The 22,037-nt window shown below is 55.0% G+C and overlaps 1 protein-coding gene across 2 annotated transcripts in view; it reads left to right on the top strand.

Annotated features, from left to right (window-relative positions):
* The window catches only part of CACNA1B (calcium voltage-gated channel subunit alpha1 B), a gene marked incomplete at both ends in the record, with an annotated part of 175,908 nt that overhangs the window by 126,730 nt on the left and 27,141 nt on the right, over positions 1 to 22,037 (top strand). For both annotated transcript variants that reach the window (XM_080820781.1, XM_080820780.1), the window contains 9 exons: positions 584 to 744; positions 3,096 to 3,233; positions 3,940 to 4,141; positions 4,508 to 4,672; positions 4,951 to 5,061; positions 5,461 to 5,544; positions 18,878 to 18,994; positions 19,333 to 19,398; positions 20,724 to 20,815. In XM_080820781.1, coding sequence (XP_080676907.1) covers positions 584 to 744; positions 3,096 to 3,233; positions 3,940 to 4,141; positions 4,508 to 4,672; positions 4,951 to 5,061; positions 5,461 to 5,544; positions 18,878 to 18,994; positions 19,333 to 19,398; positions 20,724 to 20,815 — 1,136 coding nt within the window. The remainder of the gene's footprint in view (positions 1 to 583; positions 745 to 3,095; positions 3,234 to 3,939; positions 4,142 to 4,507; positions 4,673 to 4,950; positions 5,062 to 5,460; positions 5,545 to 18,877; positions 18,995 to 19,332; positions 19,399 to 20,723; positions 20,816 to 22,037) is intronic.

Below are 22,037 nucleotides of genomic sequence, written 5' to 3' on the forward strand. Positions count from 1 at the left end.
CCTCAGCTCTGAGGGACAGGGACCAGGCCAGGGTCCGCCAGGCAGTCCAGGGCCAGCTGAGCTTCCAGGCGGGGAAGGTCCTGAGAAGAAGCCTTGGTGGTGGTGCTAACAGATGGCAGAGTCACCTCTGGGCCACACCAAAACATGCTTCAAGTTCCCGTGTTGGAGCTGGCCACAGCACTGCGGCTTTTCCGCCCCATGCTGGCTCGCACTGATGGGCAGGGGCACAGCGTGCCCTCCCCGCCCCCGCCACGGCAGGCCCGGACGCGGGAGCAGAGGGCTGGCCGGAGCAGAGGGCTGGCCGGAGCAGAGGGCTGGCCGTCTCCCCACCCCGACCCCGTTCCCGCCTTGTGGGCCCCTCCCGACGCTGGTTGACCTGGGCTCCAGGCCGGCCTCATGCAGGTGGCCTGTCCCGTGAGTGTTCTGCCAGCGTCCGGGCCGTCTGGCTGTGTGGCCCCTTCTCACGCCTCCTGCCCCCCCAAGTCCCGGGAGACGCAGCGGCTGTGTCGGGGGATGGGTGGCGGGTCCCTCCGTGGGTCCAGCCGAGACCCCGAGCCTCTGAGCTGGGCCCCCGCCCCTGCAGGCCGTGTTCGACTGCGTGGTGAACTCGCTGAAGAACGTCCTCAACATCCTGGTCGTCTACATGCTGTTCATGTTCATCTTCGCCGTCATCGCCGTGCAGCTCTTCAAGGGCAAGTTCTTCTACTGCACCGATGAGTCCAAGGGGCTGGAGAGGGACTGCAGGTGAGCCGAGGCCGGGTGGGGCTGGGGAGGGGCCGCGTGGGCAGACTGAGAGCTGTGCCTCTGCCTCAAGGCCACACGGGGGAGTCTGGCTCGTCTCCCTCAGCAGAGTCAGGGTCCGGCCACTCTACGCGACGTGCTCTTCCTGCCCACGGACATCGGGGAGAACACGGGGACCCCTGCAGTGGCCGGAGGGCTCCAGGCCAGGCCCTGGGATCAGGGGGCTGCCCTCTCTGGACCTGGCCCCACCCCACAGGAAGCCGGAGAGGGGTGTTTGGTGGGGGGACTAGGGGAAAGGGAGGTAGGGACTGGGGTGCTGAGCAGGGCAGCAGGGGCGGCTGCTTCTCCCCCCGCAGGCGATGGCCCCTGTCGCCTCTGTTCAGGCAGTGTTCTCTGGTAGGAGCGTGTCACCACGTGCCTGCCCCTCTGTGCCTGCTGGGCATGGGAGATGTTTCTAGTCGGAGGCCCTCCTGACTCGTCCGGGGCACACTCGGGCTTTCTGTCTTGTGCTCTTCAGCCTTTCTGACGTGGGGCTGGTGGCCCTTCTCCGTGGTGCGATTCGTGTGGTAGCCGGTGATGCTGGGTCCTCCCCAGGTGATGGACCGCTCAGTGTCCCAGGAAGGGTCTGGGCACGGCTTCCCCTGTTGTCCTGTATGGGTTGTCTTTCTCTTTCTGATTCGCAGGAATTTTGTAAGGTCCTAGATCGCCATCCTTTGTCAGATCTATGGGTTACGGTTGTCTTTTTCTCCTTTGTGGGGTGTTTTCAACTTTTTAAAACGTGTCTTTTCAAAAAACAAAGTCGTGATTGTAGTATAGTCCACTTTATCTCTGTTATATTTAATGGTCTTTGTGTCCTGTTCAGAAAATCTATCTGAAGGTCGGGGAGAAGTCCTCTTACGTTTTCCTCTAGAAGTTTTTTTGCTTTTCACATTTGGATCTGGGATCTCTCTGGGGTTGATTTCTGTGTGTTAGGTGAGTGTGGATACAGACGGATTTCTGTAGACGGACCCCCAGCCGGCCCGGCACCGTTTATTGGCAAAGACTCATCCTCTTCCCCATTCCGTGGTTTGCTTTGTTTTTATTAACGTGTGATTCCCAGGACTCAGCCCCTGAAAGTACACAGTTCAGTGATTTTTTAATGCATTCACAGATATGGGCAACCATCACCACCGTCAATTGTAGAACATGTTCGTAAGTTAAAAATAACACAAAAAACTCCGATGTCCGCTATTACCCACCAGCTCCCCATCTCTAGCCCTCAGCAACCGTGAATCTATTTTTTCGTCTTTACAGATTTCCTTGTTCGTCTGCAGGAAATCATAACTATGTGGTCTTTTTTGTCTAACTTCTTTCATTTTTGAGGTCACCCGCGCTGTAACGTGTGTCCAAACATCGTTTATGGTTGGATTTTATTCCGTGCTGCGGGTGTGGCCCAGAGTGTCTACCTGGTCCTCTGCCAGTGGGCATCTGGGTGGTTTCCGTTCTTCGGCCGGTGTAACTGGGCTGCCGTGAAGCGTTTGTGTGGACGGATGTTTTCATCTCTCCGGCGTGGACGCGTTGCCCTGCACTTGACGGGTCCATGGGGATTCTGCTGCCCCGTCTCAGGGGCCGCCGGGCTCTCCCGGCACGGCCGACCCGGTCTGTGTCCCCAGCAGCGGTGCGGAGAGCCCGCATTTCTCCACACGTTGCCGGTCCCTGTTATTTTCCTTTTTAAGAGTTACTTATCGCCTCCTGGGCATAGAGCGGCATCTCACCGTGGTTTTCTTTTGCATTTCTTGGATGATTCCTGATGCTGAACGTCTTCCGTGTGCTGATCGGACGTCGGTGGACCTTCTTTGGAGAAATGCCGATCCGGACATTTCACCTGTTTTTTTAATTGGGGCATTTGTTTTTTTTTATAATTGATTAAAATTGTTCTTTATATACTCTAGATCCAACTCTTACCAGAGAGACGATTTTCCGGTATTTGGTCCCGTTCCGTGTTGACGAGGCCCTGAAGCACAAAGCTTTCCATTTTGATGACGCCTGCTTTACTCCTTTTGGGGTTGGCGTCCCGTCTAACAGTCGTTTCCCTCATTCCAGGCCCCAGGGGTCGTCGTCTCACACCTTTCTAGTGTCAGCTCTCACCTTCACGTCTTCGGTCCGTTTTGCGTTGGGTCTTGTACCTGGGGGGAGGTGGGGTCCAGCTTCCTTCTTCTGCGAGCGGCCCCCGCTGCCCAGCGCTCTCTGTGGAGAAGACTGCTCTTCCTCCGTTGGACGGGCCGCCCTTCCAGAAATCAGCTGGCTGTAGACAAACGTGTGTGTTTGGATCCTCTGTCTTTACGCTCTGACCTCGTGTGTGTCCTCGTCCCCAGGGGCCAGTATCTGGACTACGAGAAGGAGGAGGTGGAGGCTCAGCCGCGGCAGTGGAAGAAATATGACTTTCACTACGACAACGTGCTCTGGGCTCTGCTGACGCTGTTCACGGTGTCCACGGGAGAAGGGTGGCCCATGTGAGTGCTCACTGGCTCCACGTGGCAGAGCAGGGAGAGCAGAGGGGCAGCTCGGGCAGGGGGTCCCCACCCTGCGTCCGGGCATGTTTTAGTCACCTGGCAAATGCCCCTGCTCTCCAGGAGTGGGAGGAGCAGGAGATCCAGACAAGGTGCACAGCACAGCGATCTCCTGAGAATCGTTTCTGAGGGGCTGAAGGCCGGAGGGAGGATGGGGCTGCTCAGCGTCTCCCTGTCCTGCCCTTCTGGCCCTAGTTAAGGGTGGGCTGAGGGATGTATGTGTTCTGTGCCACACTGGATGACAGGGGACTCCCTTTGGGGCTGGGAGGACCGCCATGCAGACGGTGGGATCAGTGCTGTGTCTGGAGCCCAGGGCTTTCTAAAGGCAGGTGAAGCTGGGCATGAACTGGTGTGAGCCAGGAGTCAGCAGGGCAGAATTCCTGGGCCTCCACCTGTCCTGGGGTTAGGACCTCTGGGCCCCGGAGACCGCCCCTTGATGGCTCCGCACCAGCCCCGTGTACAAGCCCGTCGGGAAGGTCGTCCGCCTCGGGGGACTGTAGTCCTGGGGGGCGGGCAGGGGCCCGCAGTGTTGAGCACCCCCTTCCTCGTGCCATCCCTGGGCTTGGGTATGGAGGCCTCAGCAGGTCTTGACTCTCCCCCGGCTCTGTTCCTCGGGTCCCCCGACACTGGGTGTTTGCCCTGGGCGCAGGGTCCTGAAACACTCCGTGGACGCCACCTACGAGGAGCAGGGCCCCAGCCCCGGGTACCGCATGGAGCTGTCCATCTTCTATGTGGTCTACTTCGTCGTCTTCCCCTTCTTCTTTGTCAACATCTTCGTGGCCTTGATCATCATCACCTTCCAGGAGCAGGGGGACAAGGCGATGTCTGAGTGCAGCCTGGAGAAGAACGAGGTGGGTGCGCGCGGGTCGTGGGTGGGTGGCTCCCTCTTCTGCCCCGTGTGCACGCGGGCCCACCCAGAGCTCCCTCTTCTGCCCCGTGTGCACGCGGGCCCACCCAGAGCTCCCCCTTCTGCCCCGTGTGCACGCGGGCCCACCCAGAGCTCCCCCTTCTGCCCCGTGTGCACGCGGGCCCACCCAGAGCTCCCCCTTCTGCCCCGTGTGCACGCGGGCCCACCCAGAGCTCCGGGGTGGGGAGAGAAGGAGGAGGCCGGTCCGGGCTGCCTGCGATGGTGGAGGACACGGGTGGGATGCTCTGGGTGCTCTGGGGTGGGGGTCCCCCTGCCCGCTCCGGGTGCTCACTGCCCCTTCCCCATGCAGAGGGCTTGCATCGACTTCGCCATCAGCGCCAAGCCCCTGACGCGGTACATGCCCAAGGACAAGCAGTCATTCCAGTACAAGACGTGGACATTTGTGGTCTCACCTCCCTTTGAGTACTTCATCATGGCCATGATCGCTCTCAACACGGTGGTGCTCATGATGAAGGTATGTGGGCCTGGGACAGTGGGGGACAGCTGGGGTGTGAGAGGGCCGCCGTCGCGGCTGATCACCTCCTGGGCAGCATGGGATGCCTGCTGTAGCCCCGTGCCCGGGGTTCTCTGTGGGCTGAGCCAACGTGTCCTGGGAGACCACGGGGAGGGCAGGGACGGCGGTCCCTACCTTGGGCGGCAGGCGCGCAGTTCTCTGTGCTCTGGCAGGAGGTCGAGGTGGGGGTGTCGTGGGGCAGCCGAACCTGTGGCCGATGGCACGCGTTCCCCACGCAGTTCTATGATGCACCGTATGAGTATGAGCTGATGCTGAAATGCCTGAACATTGTGTTCACGTCCATGTTCTCCATGGAATGTGTGCTGAAGATCATCGCTTTTGGGGTGCTGGTAGGTGCCTTGGCTCCCTCTTAGCCTTTTGGTGGTCCGCACTCTGGCTCCCTCTCTGTAGGGGACCCTTCAGGGACTCAGAGCGTGGAGCTGGGAATTCCCCGAGCCCCCAGAGCAAATGCGACATTGCCAGGGCCCCGAGGAAGAGGCTGCTCCCGGGCTCTCAGCTGCCTGAGCTCCGCCCCAGCCCAGCTCCTGGAGACAGGCGGGGCCATGCTCCCCCTCTCTGGATGTACAGCTTTCGGTTCTGCACCTGCCCAGGCCCACAGGTGTTTGCTCACCCACCTGGGGTGGCCCCCTTGTCCCTCTGCTCCTTTCTCGATGAGGACACTCCTGCGGCTCCGCGCCTGGCTTCTGCCTCACCAGCTTCCAGCAGTAACTGCTCTTTTTTCTCTCTAGAACTATTTCAGAGATGCCTGGAACGTCTTTGACTTTGTCACTGTGTTGGGAAGTATAACTGATATTTTAGTAACAGAGATTGCGGTGAGTAGCGTTTCCTGTCCTTCCTCCAAGGCCCCAGACTGGTTTCCTTCTGGGCGGGGCTCCCTCGGTGGACCTCCGGGTCCTGAGTGTTAGGCTCCCTCTCTCTTGCCCCAGGAGCCCCTGGAAAGAAGGGGGCTTCTCTCCAGAGGTGGAGTTGGGGGTTGGGTATTATCTCGGGAAACGTATTTTCTTGGATAAGAAAGTGGTTTCCAAAAGGTCTTCTGGTCTGGTGGTCTGAGAGTCACCTAGAAGCTCCATCAGGAATGACTGACCAGGAAGACAAGAATCTTTTAAATCTGCGTGTGTCTAAGAAATCGAGCAACTTGGCACCAAATTACATGAAGTGAATTTAGACTATTTTAGGATATCAGGTTTGTTTTACGTGTGTGTGTGTGTAAATGAGACTACTTGTCCATATCATACGCGGGTTATGGGCAAAAACTGGCCAATGCTACAACATAAACTTGTCTCAACAAATGTCACAGAATCTGAATTCAGGCGATATGCTTTGAGTACAGTGCATGACGTTAGAATTAAATGGCAAAACGTCTCCGCTCTGTCTTAGACTGGGTTCTCCAGGAGCAGGCACGAAAGTGGGGTTCTTGTACGGGCCGTTCTAGGAAGCGCTCCCAGGCAAAACCGCGCGAGCGGGGTTTGGGGAAATGGGTGGTAAGCAGAGGAGCATCAGGTGTGTTGGATCTGGAGCCCAGTGTTGGGGTGGGTTTGGTTCGTCCCCCAGGGGGCCCAGAGACAAGGGGGCCATGGCTCAGAGCCCTTGCCTCTGCACTGGTCAGTCCACAGCTGTGGGCCGCGCCTGGGGTTCAGTTGTCAGATGCCTCCAGCCCTCCCGTGGAGGCTCTGGTAGCCCTGGGGAAGAAGGAGTACCAGGCTCCTGGTACTCCTGGTGACAGGGCTGGACAGGAGTGCCTGACTGCTGTGACCCCGGCCCCACTCAGCTCTGCCCACATCTTACACCGGGCTCACTTCTCTTATTCTTCGGGGTGGTGCCGGCCTCCGTGTTTGGGGCAGGGGGTCGGGAACCACCTGGAGCTCGTCTGAGTCCAGGTGAGGCTCTCGCACATATCCTTCCTGTCCGCCTCTTGGCGTCGCCTGACTGGTGGCCAGCCTGCTGCGGCAAGGGTTGCTGGGCCAGATCAGGGAGCCTACACTGTCGCCCTGTGTGGCCCAAGCCCCAGCTCGTCACACTCGTGTGGTTCTGGCTGACATAGTACCTCAGTCGTCATTAAGACTGGTCATAGAGCATCTGGAAAGGCCCTGGTGACCCCCCTGATTTCCAGATAGACTTCTTCCTGCCCTGTGTGGTGGTAGCTCTGCCCTTCTCAGTGACCAGCATCAAGCACCCCGGCCAGCCTGGACGCTCTGCTCGGCCTGCTGGTCTTATGGCATGAGAGGGGGCAAGTGACAAGGGGGCCACCATGACAGCATTCCATAGTGGAACACTTCACTATCCCTTGAGCCAGGACCTCTAGATTGGCCAAACTGAAACTTATGGAGATGATGAGACTGCAGTCTGACCTGGGCTGCTGGAGGGTAGTGAGGGGCCACCCCTGCTCCCCCGTCTTGCTTTCTGGGCCTGTGCAACACTGGGACACGAGCACCATCTCTTGTCTGTCCCCTCACCTTGAAGGACGTATCCCTGCCCCGTGAGGCAGGTCACCGAGCCGGCATTTAATCTGGGCCTTTCCAGCATTTCAGGAGGTTCCCACCTCCTGAGTGATGTGGACTGGAGTATGCCCGTGGACCCTGTGTCGCCGGCTCCTCTGTACCTGCCTGTGCATGCTCTGAGCGGATGTTACGTGGAACCCGGTTGGGTGAATTCGATGCTGGTGCAGGCCACACCCAGAGTGTGAGTGATCGCAGATGAGACAAACCACTGCCACTTCCAGCTGAGAGGGTTCCCATGGAAGGCAGTTATCACCAAGTGGCTGGTTGGCAGCCTAAAGCACGGTGCCCTGTAGAGACCTCCTTGACTTCCGCGCATAGCAGGCTGGCTGTTAGGTGGGGGCCGTGGCTGGGTCAGCTTTGCTGAGAGGGAGCCCACCTCCTGAGCTGAGGCACAGCTTTCATCTCAGCCGTCAAGGTCACTCCACTCGCAGATCTGCTGGTGAGGATAGAGGCTGGCCGTCATCTTGTGGGTCAACCATCTCAAGGCCTGGTTTTTGGTGCCCCCGCAGCTGTGGTGCTCTGGGTGGGCACCGATGTGTAATGCAAGGGTTGGCTGGGCCCATCTGGATGCTTTTCCTCAACTTCCGTTCCCTCCGGAGCTGTGGCTAAGCTTTAGCTCTTGCCTGCGGTCTTGTAGTCAGTACCACAGGCAGCTTCTTTGTCCTTCCGGGCTGATCAGGTTCCCCGCTGGGAACTCTGTCTCGCCACTGTCCTCCGGATCGCCTCCGGGTGGGGTTCTAGTGAGGCTGCCCCAGTGTATTGAGCCAGCCGCCTCGGAGATCGGGTTTGAGTTTCTTCTCCCGGCTTTAGCGATCATCTCATGATACGTTGGGGTAGGAGTGAGCTAAGGAAGACAGGTGCGGCAAAGGTGAGAGGCCTGGGGCACTGGGCCGCCTGTCATGTGACTGTGTCCTCTGGATGTGCTTGGGTTTGGCCCTGGATGCAGTGGTTCCACCATAACACCTGATTGTCGGCGGGCCTGCCACACATGCTCCTAAGGACACAGTTGTCTCACGGTCTCCACCGGTCTCCACCAGGGCCCAGTAGCCAGGAGCGGCCCCTCCCATGGGTGATGTCTTCAGCCAATGGCATGGCCTTGCTCCAGAATTGTAGGTGTTTGCGTCGACCTTTCTCTGCGGGCTTTCCGGGGACTCCACACGGCGTATCTGCCCACCGCAGACACCAGCACCGTGGGGCCTTGCGTCTCTCGGCCCAAGTTGTCGGGCTTCTGGTACTGCAGCGTGGGTCTGAGTGTCCCTGCTCTGAGTCCTCTCAAACCTGGCAGCTTTGTGTCACTTGATAAATGGCTCAAACCGTATTTCCTCAGTGATGCATGGCATCGTCAAACTCAAGGAAGCCTGCCAGGAGCAGGCAATGTGAGGTGTGAAAACCAGTCTGTCTTGCCTCATATCACTGATTGTAGGAGTCGTATGCATTAGCTTTCTACCTAAAATATGAAGAAAGATCACCCTAACCTTAAACAAAGTCTTTTTCTTTGATATTTAAACTTTATTTTACTTTTCCAGTTTTCCAAGATTCATTGTTTCTGCACCACACCCAGTGCTCCATGCAATACGCACCCTCCTTAATACCCACCACCAGGATCACCCAACCTCCCCACTCCCGTCCCCTCCCAAACCCTCAGTTTGTTTCTCAGAGTCCACAGTCTCTCATGGTTTGTCTCCCCCTCTGATCTCTCCCCACTCACTTCTCCTCTCCATCTCCCCATGTCCTCCATGTTACTCATGCTCCACAAGTAAGTGAAACCATATGATAGTTGACTCTCTTTGCTTGACTTATTTCACTTAGCATAGTCTCTTCCAGTCCCATCCACATTGATACAAAAGTTGGGTATTCATTCTTTCTGATGGAGGCATCATACTCCATAGTGTATATGGACCACATCTTCCTTATCCATTCGTTCGTTGAAGGGCATCTTGGTTCTTTCCACAGTTTGGCGACCGTGGCCATTGCTGCTATAAACACTGGGGTACAGATGGCCCTTCTTTTCACTACATCTGTATCTTTGGGGTAAATACCCAGTAGTGCAATTGCAGGGTCATAGGGAAGCTCTATTTTTAATTTCTTAAGGAATCTCCACACTGTTTTCCAGAGTGGCTGCACCAACTTGCATTCCCACCAACAGTGTAAGAGGGTTCCCCTTTCTCCACATCCTCTCCACAACCTCTCTTTGTCAATTTTGGCCATTCTAACTGGTGTAAGGTGGTATCTCCATGTGGTTTTGATTTGAACTTCCCTGATGGCTAATGATGATGAACATTATTTCATGTGTCAGTTAGCCATTTGTATGTCTTCTTTGGAGAAGTGTCTGTTCATGTCTTCTGCCCATTTTTTGAGGTGATTATCTGTTTTTTGAGCGTTTGAGGAGTTTTTCATAGCTCTTAGACATCAGCCCTTCATCTGTATTGTCATTTGCGAATATCTTGTCCCATTCCGTGGGTTGCCTCTTTGTTTTGTTGACTGTTTCCTTTGCTCTGCAGAAGCTTTTGATCTTGATGAAATCCCAAAAGTTCATTTTCGCTTTTGTTTCCTGTGCCTTTGGAGGCATATCTTGAAAGGAGTTGCTGTGGCCGATGTCGAAGAGGTTATTGCCTATGTTCTCCTCTAGGATTGTATATGTGTAGGATTGTGTATGGTGTAAGAGAATGTAAGAGAATGGTCGAGTTTCATTCTTCTATACGTAGCTGTCCAATTTTCCCAGTACCATTTATCGAAGAGATTGTCTTTTTTCTACTGGACGTTTTTTCCTGCTTTGTCGAAGATTATTTGACCATAGAGTTGAGGGTCCATATCTGTGCTCTCTACTCTGTTCCACTGGTCTATGTGTCTGTTTTTATGCCAGTACCATGCTGTCTTGGTGATTACAGCTTTGTAGTAAAGCTTGAAATCAGGCAATGTGATGCCCCCGGTTTTGTTTTTCTTTTTCAACATTTCCTTAGCAATTTGGGATCTCTTCTGGTTCCATACAGATTTTAGAATTGTTTGTTCCAGCTCTTTGCAAAATGCCGGTGGAATTTTGATCGGGATGGCACTGAAAGTATAGATGGCCCTAGGCAGTATAGACATTTTAACAATGTTTATTCTTCTGACCCATGAGCATGGAATGCTTTTCCATCTTTTTGTGTCTTCTTCAATTTCTTTCAAGAGCCTAAACGAATTCTTGAGGTGAATAGAAAAAGAGTGAACATCCCTAACTACTGACATGAGACTAGTACAACCTGGACACCAGAATTATTTAAAAAACAGAATATAATAAAGGAAGATCACACTCCACACTCATGCATTAACATTGAGTAAAATGCATTAGAGAGTCTAATTTAGATTAGCAGATCAAAGGATACTATTAATGCGGTCCTGTCATTGGTGCAGAGAAGATGTTCAATAAAACTCAAATTGTATTCGTGATAGAAATTATTGGCAATGTAGGAATTATTGACCTGATGAAGAGAATTTACCAAAAATCCTGCACTAACCTCATATGATGGTGGAATTTGGAAAGAATTCCCTTTAAAATTAGGAAAAGACCATACCTGTCAGCACTCCTTCTTTTCAACATTGAACTTCAGGGCCTGGTTGGTTCAGTAAAGTGAATGTCAGCCCCATGAGGATTAGAGGTGTTTGTCCGGTTCACTGCCACATTCCAGGGCTTGGGTGTTTGGTAGACACTTGTTGAGTGTCTTGTTGAGTGAACAAGACAAGTGACAAGAACAAGTGAACGAGACAAGAAAAATAAATAAAACATCCAAGTATTAGAACAGAAATAGGCAAAGCTGCCATTATTCCTAGATAACATTATTATCTATAGACGAGATCCGGAATCCTCTCGAGCCAAGAAGAGCGTTCGGCACGGCTGCCGAGTGGAGCACCCGAGCAAGTAGTTGACTGCAGATCATGACCGCATCAGCAGTCCCACCTGTAGCCCTAACGACGTCCGAATACAAGATCTTTATGTGGAAAAGTCCTACCCTCAGTGACAGATAGGAAAGGAGACTTAAGTAGATGGTGTTAACATGTCAGTACTAAATAGTGTCAACTTCAGAGATGGTTCTGCCCAAATTGATCTGTAGATTCAATGTAATTTCAATAAGTGAATTTGTTTTTGTTTTGGAAATTGGCAAGTTGCTTCTAAAACTCATCAGAAAGGGCAAAGGCCCCCTAAATACTCGATACTTAAGAAGCAGAGGGTGCTGCTGGGGCAGTGGGCATGGAAAGGTACTCTTCTTGTTGGTGATAAGACTTATAGCGCTAGAGTGTGGCTTGGGGAAGAGTAAATGAGCCAATGGACGGAATCAAGAGACTAGAATCAGAATCACTCGTGTATGGAACCTTGATATATGACTGTGCTGCTTAGTGGTGAGATAATTCAACAATCGATGCAGGTATAATGATGATCAACATAGTGAAAGATGGAAATTGGATCTTCATCCATTCACAAAAAAGCTATTTCAAATGGATGAAAATACTTAAATATAAGAGGAAAAAACTTTAAAACTCTTAGAAGAGAATATAGGAGATTCTCTTTAAGCTGATTGCTTAAGCACACTATAGGAAGCACCATCCATAATTGAAAAAAAATTCTATAAAATGAAGAGTTTCTGTTCATCAAAAGAAGAAAGGACAAACCATAAAGAGGAAGGGGATATTTGTATCACATTCCTTCACTTATCTGTTATGAATCCCTTAAAGGTTATAAATGGATGAACCCATTATCCATTATCAATATTTATGCACTGCCTATCAGGTAGTAAGCAGTATTCTAAGTGCAGGGACAAAAGATGAAAATCTCTGAGTTTCATTCCCGTAAGAGAGACGCAGTGTCACACGATGAGAGGCACTGGGAGAAGGCAAAGCAGTGAAGGGTTATGAGACACGGGACCGGGGGGCGGGGGCTTTGATGGCTGTGTGCCCAGAGGAGATGTCCCTGACTTGGTGACTTGCCAGTGAAGATGTCTGGGTCTGTGAGGACGTGGAGCAGGGGCCCTGGGGGAGCAGCCCTGAGCCCTGCACCCACCCTGCACCTGCAGCACGACGAGGGGCGGAGGGAACGAGGAGAAGGGAAGGATTTGCAGTCGCGGTCAGTTCGGGATTTTATTTAGAGTGAGGCTGGAACAGGAGGGACGTGATCTGCATTTTCAGACCAAACGTCTAGCTGAGAGTATAGTACAGGGCACAGGCAGAAGCAGCTCGGTGGGTTAGGGCTTAGCAGACCCCAAGACAGGAGTTCAGTGCAAGTCATTCATTTGGGAGGTGACCTCAGGAATGCCAGGGAGCAAGGAAGTGGGCCAGGGAAGGGAGGCGGCCAGAGGACTGTGTACTCTGAGGGCAGTGACCACTGTGGGTCCTCACTGGGAGCTCTGAACCTCCGTTATCCCTGCAAGTGGCAAGGCGGCTGGGGTATTTTTCAGCAAGTGCTGTTAGCCACTAGCCGAAGGCTGCTGGTGCGAGGAGGCCATGGAATGTTAATTCTCAGACTCCAGTGTCCTGGTCTGGAGAATTCTCAGGGAAAAAAGAAGCAGATGCTGACAATTGAGTGTTGGGCCTGGGAGAATACAGAATACTGGTGCCGCTCAGGGAGCCAAGTGGAGGGGCTGGGGGCTTGGGCTCAGGTGAGAGACCGTCGTTCCGAATGTGTCCTCCGGTAGAGCTGCTGGTGGAGCCGCGGTCTGGGCGAAAGTTGAGGCAAGAATGGCGTCCGATCCGAGCGCGTGGGGACATGGGGTATCTGTAATTGAAATGGGGAAGACTGGGTGGACTCGGTTGGTTGTGCTCTGTTTGTGCATGCGGCCTGGATGCAGCGTGTACGCGTTAGGGTGGGTCGCCCGTCGGCCTTCCGCAGGACTTGTCCAACAGGCCGTTGGACAGATGTGCCTGGCGTTTGGAGGAGATTCATGCCAGTCCTACGCTTGGGAACCATGAGCCTGTAGGATGAAATCAGAGCCGTGAGACCGGATGAAGTCAGTAACAGATGAATGAGCTCCTCAGGCCTCACATGCACCGACATTGATTGACAAAGGCGTGGTCGGAGGGCAGAGAGGTTTTCTGAACCGTTAGTGAAGGTTAGTGTCCAGAATGTGCAAGGCCCTTCAGTGAATCGTTAAGAAAAACAGAAGCAACCCAAGGGAAAAATGAGCTGAAGGTGTAACTGGGCATTTTGCTAAAAGAATGAGAAACAGAAATGACCAATGAACCTTATTTGTAATTAAAGAAACGTAAAGTGAAATGACATTGAGATGCCCTTTCACACCCTCCGGTTTGTCAGACAGGACTTCCAGCCATGCAGTGCTTAGCAAGTAGGTCAGCCAGAACCTCCACGCTCCTGCTGGGAAAAGTGTGGCAATCCCCAGAAAGTCAGGTGTAGGCATGCCTGCCGCTCGGGGATTCCCTCTTAGGTCATGTGCCAGAGGATGTCCGGGCAGGTGACCCGGAGACCCTCTCACACAGAGGTTCGTGGCTACGCAGTTCACGGCAGCCCCGGAATGCACCGGTCATGTCCGCCCGTGAACAGAGTGATGCGCCCCACGCACCAGAGGGTGGTCTCTGCATCAGGAGGGAAGCCCCTGAGAAGCAGTTTGCTCGCCGTCGGCAAGTCTGCCCAGGTCTGAGAAGGCCGCGTACGGTAGTGTCCCGTCACAAAGGTTAAGAGAAGCCAAGTATAACACGTTTTCAGAGTTTGTGGTAAGACAGTGAAGAAAAGAAATCGTTAACAAGAATTGCAGGTAGCTACTACGTCTGGGGAGGACAAAGGGAGACAAGGGCTTCGAAAGTCTTGGTGACATTCTGTTTTCTTTAAGTGGGGTGATGGATGGATGGACATTTTATTCCTTTTCTTTAAAATGTTCATCTATACACGTATTTATACATATTCTTTTGTGTATGCGGTATGTTTCATGGTTTTAAAAAATTAACAACCCAAATAATGCGGGGGAAAGTTCCGAGCTGCCATTTTCATGCAAAAACCAAGGAGGTTTGTCACACTAGCCGTTGGCATTGTGGCATTGCCCAGGCGCTTCTCATCCAGGAATAGTTTGTACCAGTGTGGTTGCTGGGAGGAGCAAGCTGGCTGCTGATCCCTCCGGGCCTCGTCCTTGGACACAGCGGTCTTTGTTCCCCGGATAGAGGGATCCAGACACCGAGCTCCCATCTGCAAGGACACAGCTCTGGGGCTCCTTCAGGGGCGTGTGTCCTCTCAGAGAGGGCAGAATGATGAGCGGGTGTCAAGGGTGAGGGTTGCCAGACGTGCAGAGCACACGATGCCTAGATGTCTTCTGGGGAGACCTCTGGCGCCAGAGAGGCCCGCACACAAGGCAGAGACCTTCTGTAAGCAGGGGGCCCGGTGTCCGTCCCTCAGCTATTGGATACTCGAGGCCTGGGTGGCTTGCGGTTGGATCAGACCTCCCTTCAAATAAGCCCTCCATGGCGGCGGCCGTCAGCCCCCGATGCCCAGCAGGGCTGGCGGGAGGACTGAGGTGCCGCTCTGCTCAGAAGCTCCGCTGGCTCTGGCCGCTAGAGCTCCCGTCCTTCACCCTGTTGTGCCCAGAGCGGAAAAGATGAGAGGGAGCCGGTGTGTGGATTAGTGGTGTCTTTATTTTGGTTCATTTGTAGTCACTTCATGTGTTCCTTTGTGAATGTACTTTTTTTTCCTTAGGCAAAAATATGAGTGTCAGTTCCCACCTCCCACTTAATCAAAATAGAGTAATAGCCTTAACCAGGGTCGTGTAGAGACAGCATCCCCAAGGAAGCATAAAACTGACATTGATTTCTTTGCCTGGAAATAAAAAAACAAGTGTCTGTGAGTCATCTTTGGATTTGCATTACAAACAGGAATGCAAACGAGCGCCACCCTGTCTGCATAGCCTCCAGATTTCCAAAATATTTGATCTGGTGCATTTTAAGCAAAATGTGCGAAGTTTACTAAAATCCTAAAATTTTCCAGTGAGGTATTCGACGTTTGAGTTTTTGCTTGTGTTGATGACTCATTTTCTCTTTTGTTTTCTGTTTTTGTTCTTGATTTACCGTAAACTACCTGCTGACTCACGCCATCCAACCAACATACAATGCGAAAACCATGTCTCCGTCTGTATGTTGTGCACCTGCTGCTCAAACATCCCAATTTGTAAATAATACGCAAATACCCATCCATGAAAACATCACCATATAGGAAACGGTTGGTTTCATGACTTTAAACAGTTTTAAGAACTTGCTTTGCTTGCTCCGCTCCTGTCCCTTCTCCCGTGAGGCCTCACCACTGCCTTCCTGAGGCGTGTGGTCAGAGTCTGGCAGGCCCCATCCCCTCTGGTCTCTTCTCCTCAGCATCTGGGGTCCAGTGGGGGCTTCTCAGGGCCCTCCCGGGGACTGTCTGATTCAGGAACTGGCCTTGGGTCTTCTGAGCCAAGTGGGTAAGTGCCCAGCCAGTTTTTCCTGTTGGGATTGGGTTCAGAATTGGAGGGATTTTGTAGGGCATGAGTTTCGACCTGATCCTGTGGGGTCCATGGTTTCCCTGGTACCATCTCCCTTCTGCTCTGTCCCCATCGAACCCACATACAAGGGTGGTTCTCCCCAGTGGCCTGTGACGACGCCCCCTATAGCGTTCTTCCCGGAGTCTCCCTTCCATGCGGAGTCCTCTCTGGGCCTCGGGGCTGGAGGGGACTGGAGATTGTTTCTCCGCGATTCAGAAGGGTTGTGTGAGGCCTGACGGAGTGGGTAGAGGGTCTGTCCCCAGAGACAGCAGAGCACCTGGCTCCTGCGTCCAGCCTTCACCGGCCCGCTCGTGCACGCTTGCTCCGTGGGCTCGTGTGGGCTGCGGGCTGCGTGAACTGGGCTTTCCCGCCAGGCCTTCAGGAGTATCACAGGAGGGCAAAGACACCAGGAGCAGACGAAACTGAGGCTGTGACTGGAAATTCATATAAAGTAGCAAGCATTTGAGATCCTGTTACAGAAAATGAACATTAATGATCAAGTATTTCACAAGTGGAGAAGATCTTGAAGTTTTGAGAAAATGCCATTCGATGCTGCAGGAATATTCGAGTCACTCAGGCCCCTCCATGGCCGTTCCCTGTGCCCTTGGGAAGAGCCCCCGCCCCGTGCCCCCCCCCTTCGGAGCGCACACAGTCACATGACACGCTGAGCACGCTGGGGTCTGCTCCTCCTCATCGTCCTGCCAGGAAAAAGCCAAGTAGGAGAGCAGTCTGTCGCTTGCTTGCTGGACCTTGCTGCCAACCTGGAGTGTGGCGCCCAACAGATGTGCACCGGGGTCCGGGGCCCCCCTTTGTGGGGGGGGTGTCACGATGCCTTTAAATCCCTCAAATCTCTGATTCTTCAGCATCTGGGCACAACGTCCTAATGTCCCCGTCTTGTGGGTGAGGAAGCCAGGGGCTCGGAGGAGCTGGGGACCAGGGTACCCTCAGGGTGAACCATCTGCCACATTGCGGGTTGTGATAATGCCTCTTTGGGGTGCCCTAGACCTTCCCAGTGCCGAGGCAGGTGGCAGTCAGGAAGGGCCTGGCTTTGAAATGTAGGCTTTGAAATAAGGTACTTGGGGCTCTCTGGTGTGACAGAAACCATGGACTCTGGGAGGACGGGGCAGGCCCTTTCCATCACCGAGGGGCTGGCTGAGACCAGAGGGGATGACGCGTGGCCGTGGGGAGGCTGCCGTGTGCTGGCTGCCCCCGTTCTCCTGCACGCTGCTCGCATGCTGGTGCCTGACAGCTCCCGCCCCGGTGCGGCCCCGGGGTGCTCTGCCTGCCACCCCGTGCTTGGACTATCTGTGGCTGCTGTCACCATCCGTCCTCATGGCTCTCTCAGGCTGTGTGTCTGTGGCCCCCCCACCCCCCTCCCGAGTGCCCCCTGGAGCCCTGAGAAAAGACGTCTGGGGGGAGGGGTAAGAGCTGGAGTCTCAGCAAGAAGTAGGCGGGGGCGTGTGAGCTTTGAGGTGCACTGACTTTGCGCACGACCAGTGCCCTCCCCTGCCTTGTCCTCCGTCCCTTCTTTCTCAGCCAGAGCCTCTCTTTTCCCCAGAGTCTCTAGATGCCAGTGGCCTGAGCAAAGTCCTTTGGGCTGGGGAGACGCTGACTGTGTTGTAACAGTCTTGGGCCCTCCAGACGCGAGTGGGCAGGTGCGGTCCAAGTGGGGACCTCGGAGGAGGCCGGGCCCTCGGCGGCTCCGTCCCCTCCCTCTGCTTTACTGCCTCATGCAGAGGATTTCCCAGCGCTGTAGACGAGGTCTCCCTTCCACCGCTGTGTCGGTCCTCCCGAGCTGACTGGCTCACCTGCGAACCTGGGGCCCACAGGGCGAGTGTAGGTGTTTCCCGCACCACTGAGATGCTCTTGCCCCAGCACAGCAAGCAGGTGAGGGAGCTGTAGGCAAGCCTGTTTGCCCTCCAGGGTCCCACCCCACGGTCCGCTTCTGCCTTTTGCTGATCCAGACCCTAGTCAGCACCTCCCTGTGACTACCAGACCTCCTTGCTCGTGGCTCCCACCTCTGGTCCCCCCAGCAGAGGCAGACTAGAGTCCCCAGCACCCCCCACCCCGTGGGAAGCAAACGGGCGGACAAGGCTGGGTTGGGGCCTCGGTCCTTGGAAGTGGGAGTGAGACCTGCCTGTCCACTGAACGCTTTGTCCCAGCCAGGACCAGCTGGGCAGCCCTGGAGCGGGGCCAGCCAGCTCTCCCCAGGCTCCCCACAGCCCCTGCACGTGCTCTCCCGCTGCCGCTCTCATTGAACATGTCCCGTTCTCTTCTGTCTCCATTGGACCACTGAATCTGGCGACACATTGTTTCTAAGCCTGAGCTGCTTGCCTATGTTAGACATCCAGGTGTCAGGGAGCTGCTGTCGTGCGGGCACCTGGTCTTTAAGCAGGCAGAGGCCAGGAAGCTGCCCGGGGCCACAAGCACCTCCACGTCATCCGCCCAGAGCCGTGCTTCCTGAAAGGGATGGGCTGATAATTCAAGGTGCCCCTGGGCCCGGATGGAAGGCTCACTCCCCCTCGGATGAGGGAGCCATGCTTGACATCCCGGGATCTCTGCCGCTGGGAGCATTCGTGGATTTCCTGAGTGGCTTCCGTGGTGTGGGCCGTGGGATCGCCCACACTTACACTTCCTACGGCGATTTGTCTGCAGGCACCATGAGCAGCTCTGGGGGAAATGTTTGCTCCTCTGCCGGGTCCCAGGCAGGCAGGGGCTTTGCTAGCCACGCGGAGAAGGGAAGGGCCCCTCAGAGGCCCTCCGTGGAGAAGCAGCCCTGCCCGGCACTTGGACGGCTTGGCTGTGTCTCGCAAGAGGCGGTCCACGTTGGAGGCCCATCCACGGGTGGCCTCCTGGCTCCTCTTGGCAGCAAGGAGCTGCTTCTGGGAGTTCGTCTCCCTCCGTCCCTGTCGGGTGCAGGGGAGCCTAGAGCAGTGGGGTTCCGTTGATTTGCTGCATGAGAAGTGATTGGCAATGACAAGCTTCACTTTCGGAAGGTTTTCTGGTGGCCGATTGCTGCTTCTCTCCTGTAGAGCAGTGATTTTCTGTGTGGTCTCTCTTTGGATCCACTTTCCTTCGGGGCACAGCAGGTCTGGGAGAGGCGGGTGGGGGGTCTGCCGTGGTGGGAGGCTGATCTCCACCGGCTTGAGAACAGCCTGTCTTCCCCGCAGAACAATTTCATCAACCTCAGCTTCCTGCGCCTGTTCCGGGCCGCCCGGCTCATTAAGCTGCTGCGGCAAGGCTACACCATCCGCATCCTGCTGTGGACCTTTGTGCAGTCCTTCAAGGTGAGGCCCGGCCCGGCGCCCCGGCCCCCCGGAGTGGCCCTGCTCCTGGAGGCCCCTCGGCGCCTGTTACCCGTTGCGGTTTACAGACCTTCTAAGTTGCCCAGACAGCTCCTCAGTTGCGCTCACGGACCCTGCGGTGGGGCGCGCGACTGCTCAGGGATGAAGGAAGCGAGGCCGCCTCTTGGTAGAGGGGCTTTGCGGTCAGTGGGGTGGCTCTGCGGCCGCTGAGGTCCGAGTGGCCCCAGAGATGCGGCCACCATCCCCTCCGCAGACGAGGTCTGAGCCGGGTAGCGGGGCAGCCCCCCTGGAGCTGCCCTGTCCTCCGTGTGTCTCCACAGGCCCTGCCCTACGTGTGTCTGCTCATCGCCATGCTGTTCTTCATCTACGCCATCATCGGCATGCAGGTGGGCGCGCTGACGGGACTGGGGGCGACAGGGTGCTGGTCACGGTCACCAAATGGTCACTGTGACAGAGTGACACTCGGGGAACTGTGCTATGAGGCAGATACTGTTTTCAGGACTTTATGAACTTAACTCTCAGAAAGGCTGTTCTATCGATGAGGACACTGAGGTTGGGCACCCCGAGTCTGGGCCTGTCTCCCAGAGTCCTCTAGTGAGGCGTAGTCCCCCCGTCTGTGGTACTGTGCTCTGCCGTGCTCCTGGGTAAAACCCCACGGGGCTGTTAGGGCCCATTGGACTGGGTGCTGGGCCCCCCCCTGCCGGTGGAGCTTTGAAGCACATGTGCCTGGTGCTGAGCCCCAGCTGGTCCTTCTCTCAGTCCCGAGAGCTAGCCTGACCCTTTACAGGAGATTGTATGTTCCAGAAGAAAAAGTCGGCAGGATCGAATCGGATCACTATACTGTCAAATCCAGCTGGGAGAATTTAGATCGCCTTCATTTCCCCAAGAACCCTTTGTCAGCTATTTGGAAGAACATTTACGAGACACAAAGCAGTGTTCCAGATTTAAATCTTTGGCATCGGGCCACTTTTCAACAGTAGGGTGGGAGTTGGATTCCAATGTTAAATTACAGTGGGAGAAGCCACTGTCTCAAAGGTTAGGTGCAAACGGATTTTTAAACTCTGTTTCAGGGAGTGAAAACTTCTCTTGCTTTAAAATTTGCTGATATCTGATGCTCTTTAAAATGTATTTTTGGCTGCTTTTTTTTTTTTTTTTTTTTTTTTTTGTGGATGTATAAGACCGTAACGGTCACTGATCTTTGTTTTTGGTGAAGATGTAATGGTTCCTAAGTTTCTCAGCCAGATTACAGATTTTAAGCCAAGTATAGTTACTGACTTGTTTGCATTCCTAACCCAAAAAAGAAATCAATTAAAATGGATAAGAAGCCCATTGTGGTATTTGCACAGACACTTAAAAAGAAACTTTCAACTTGATCTCCTAGCTATTATCACAATAATTCCCACCTCGGAGTCACTGATGCCGGAGTGAACTTTCTAGTGTGTCCGTCTTCTATACAGAGCGGCCCACGTACCCTGAGTTCCGGCCGCATTTTTACTGGGTGTGCGGACTTGTGCCTGCAGACACGTGGAGCTGGGGGGGCAGTGACGCGTTTGGCTGGAAGCACGGGCCCCTCCAGCCCGTGCCGCAGTGGAGGTGGTTAAGGGCTGTGTCGCGGGCCTTGTGGGTCCTCACGGGCACACACCGTCCTCTGCCTGGCCACAGTTCCGGGGGTCCCAACAGCACCAGCCTGCAACCTTCTTTCTCCTTTCAGGTTTTTGGAAATATTGCGCTGGACGACGACAGCAGCATCAACCGGCACAACAACTTCCGGACGTTTCTGCAGGCTCTGATGCTGCTGTTCAGGTGTGTTGGTCGGGGGTCAGCACAGGCTTGGGGGCTCCCCCGTCCAGGAGGGACGGGGTCTGTGCCGACCCAGCTTGGGCTGCCCCCCCGCCCCCGGTCTTCCCAGCTTCTCCTCCCCTCTTCTTCCCCGAGGGTTCCTGGGCCTCAGTGCAGGCGGAAAGCAAGCCCCCAAGGGAGGTGAACCTGAGAGCCCCAGGTGTGAGGCTGGCCTTGACCACCTCGGCTCAGGTCCCCAGTGGTGGCCAGAAGGCCTTAGTGAGGCTGCGGCCAAGGGTCTGGGAGGACAGGTGTCCGGCGCGATCTTCTTTGGCGTGCTGGCTGTAAGCTTTCCGTCTGCTCACCTTGTTGACTGCAGGGTCTGTGGGACCAGGGAAGGCAGGGCAGCGGGGCTGTTGCTGACGGCGAGTGTACTACTTAGTGACCCAAGGGACTCAGCTGGCCAGACCCGCTGGTGCGAGTGTGCCTCCAGCTGCCCCCAGGGCTCACAGGACTGCAGTTCCCTAGGCTTTCCGCCCCAAGTCCAGCGTCGGAGTGGCGTGGTCCTGGCTCAGGGGCCTCCCAGTGAAGATGTGCTCGGGAGGCCTGAGGGCACCTGTTGTCCTGAGACGTGGCACACTCTCCGCAGCCTGGGGGCTGTTGACCGTCCCGGTTTGGGGGCTGAAGGGAGAGGGGTGAATGTGTCTCCCCGCCTCCAGAGTCTCCTTCAGTAAAGGCAAGCCCACCACCGTGACCCTCGGAGGGAAGAAAGGAGCTCTTTGGAGGGACTTGGGGAGGAGGGGGGCTGACATAAGACGCCACCCGGGGCTCCTTCTTGAGGTTCCCACATGTGTGTTTCTTTATGCAAATGCTTGTAAGGCCTAAGCTGGGGGAGCCCCACGCAGTTCGTCCCAGGCAGGGCCTGTGGGGTTCTTCCCACGGAGGGAGAGCGGACCGGTCTGCTTTGCTAGGCTGCCCGGGGGGGGGTTGGCGGACTCTTGCTCTTGCAGTCAGAGGCTTACACTTTCTCCAGAGGACATCGTCTCTCCAGACTTCAGCTGTTATGTTAGTTTCATCTCTTCGTCGGTCAGTGTCCTGCCTCAGGCTACAGTAGTTGAGGCCTATGAAACCAGCCGCAGCTGAAAGTCTTTGTCCTCAAAGATCTCTTTTCCTCCCTGATCTCTGAGTCACGTAGGAATGCCCATGTCAGGCAGGCCTGGCACAGGACAGCTGCCCTGCAGGAAAA

The sequence above is a fragment of the Martes martes genome (assembly GCF_963455335.1).
Source record: "Martes martes genome assembly, chromosome: 12".
Classification (NCBI taxonomy): domain Eukaryota; kingdom Metazoa; phylum Chordata; class Mammalia; order Carnivora; family Mustelidae; genus Martes; species Martes martes.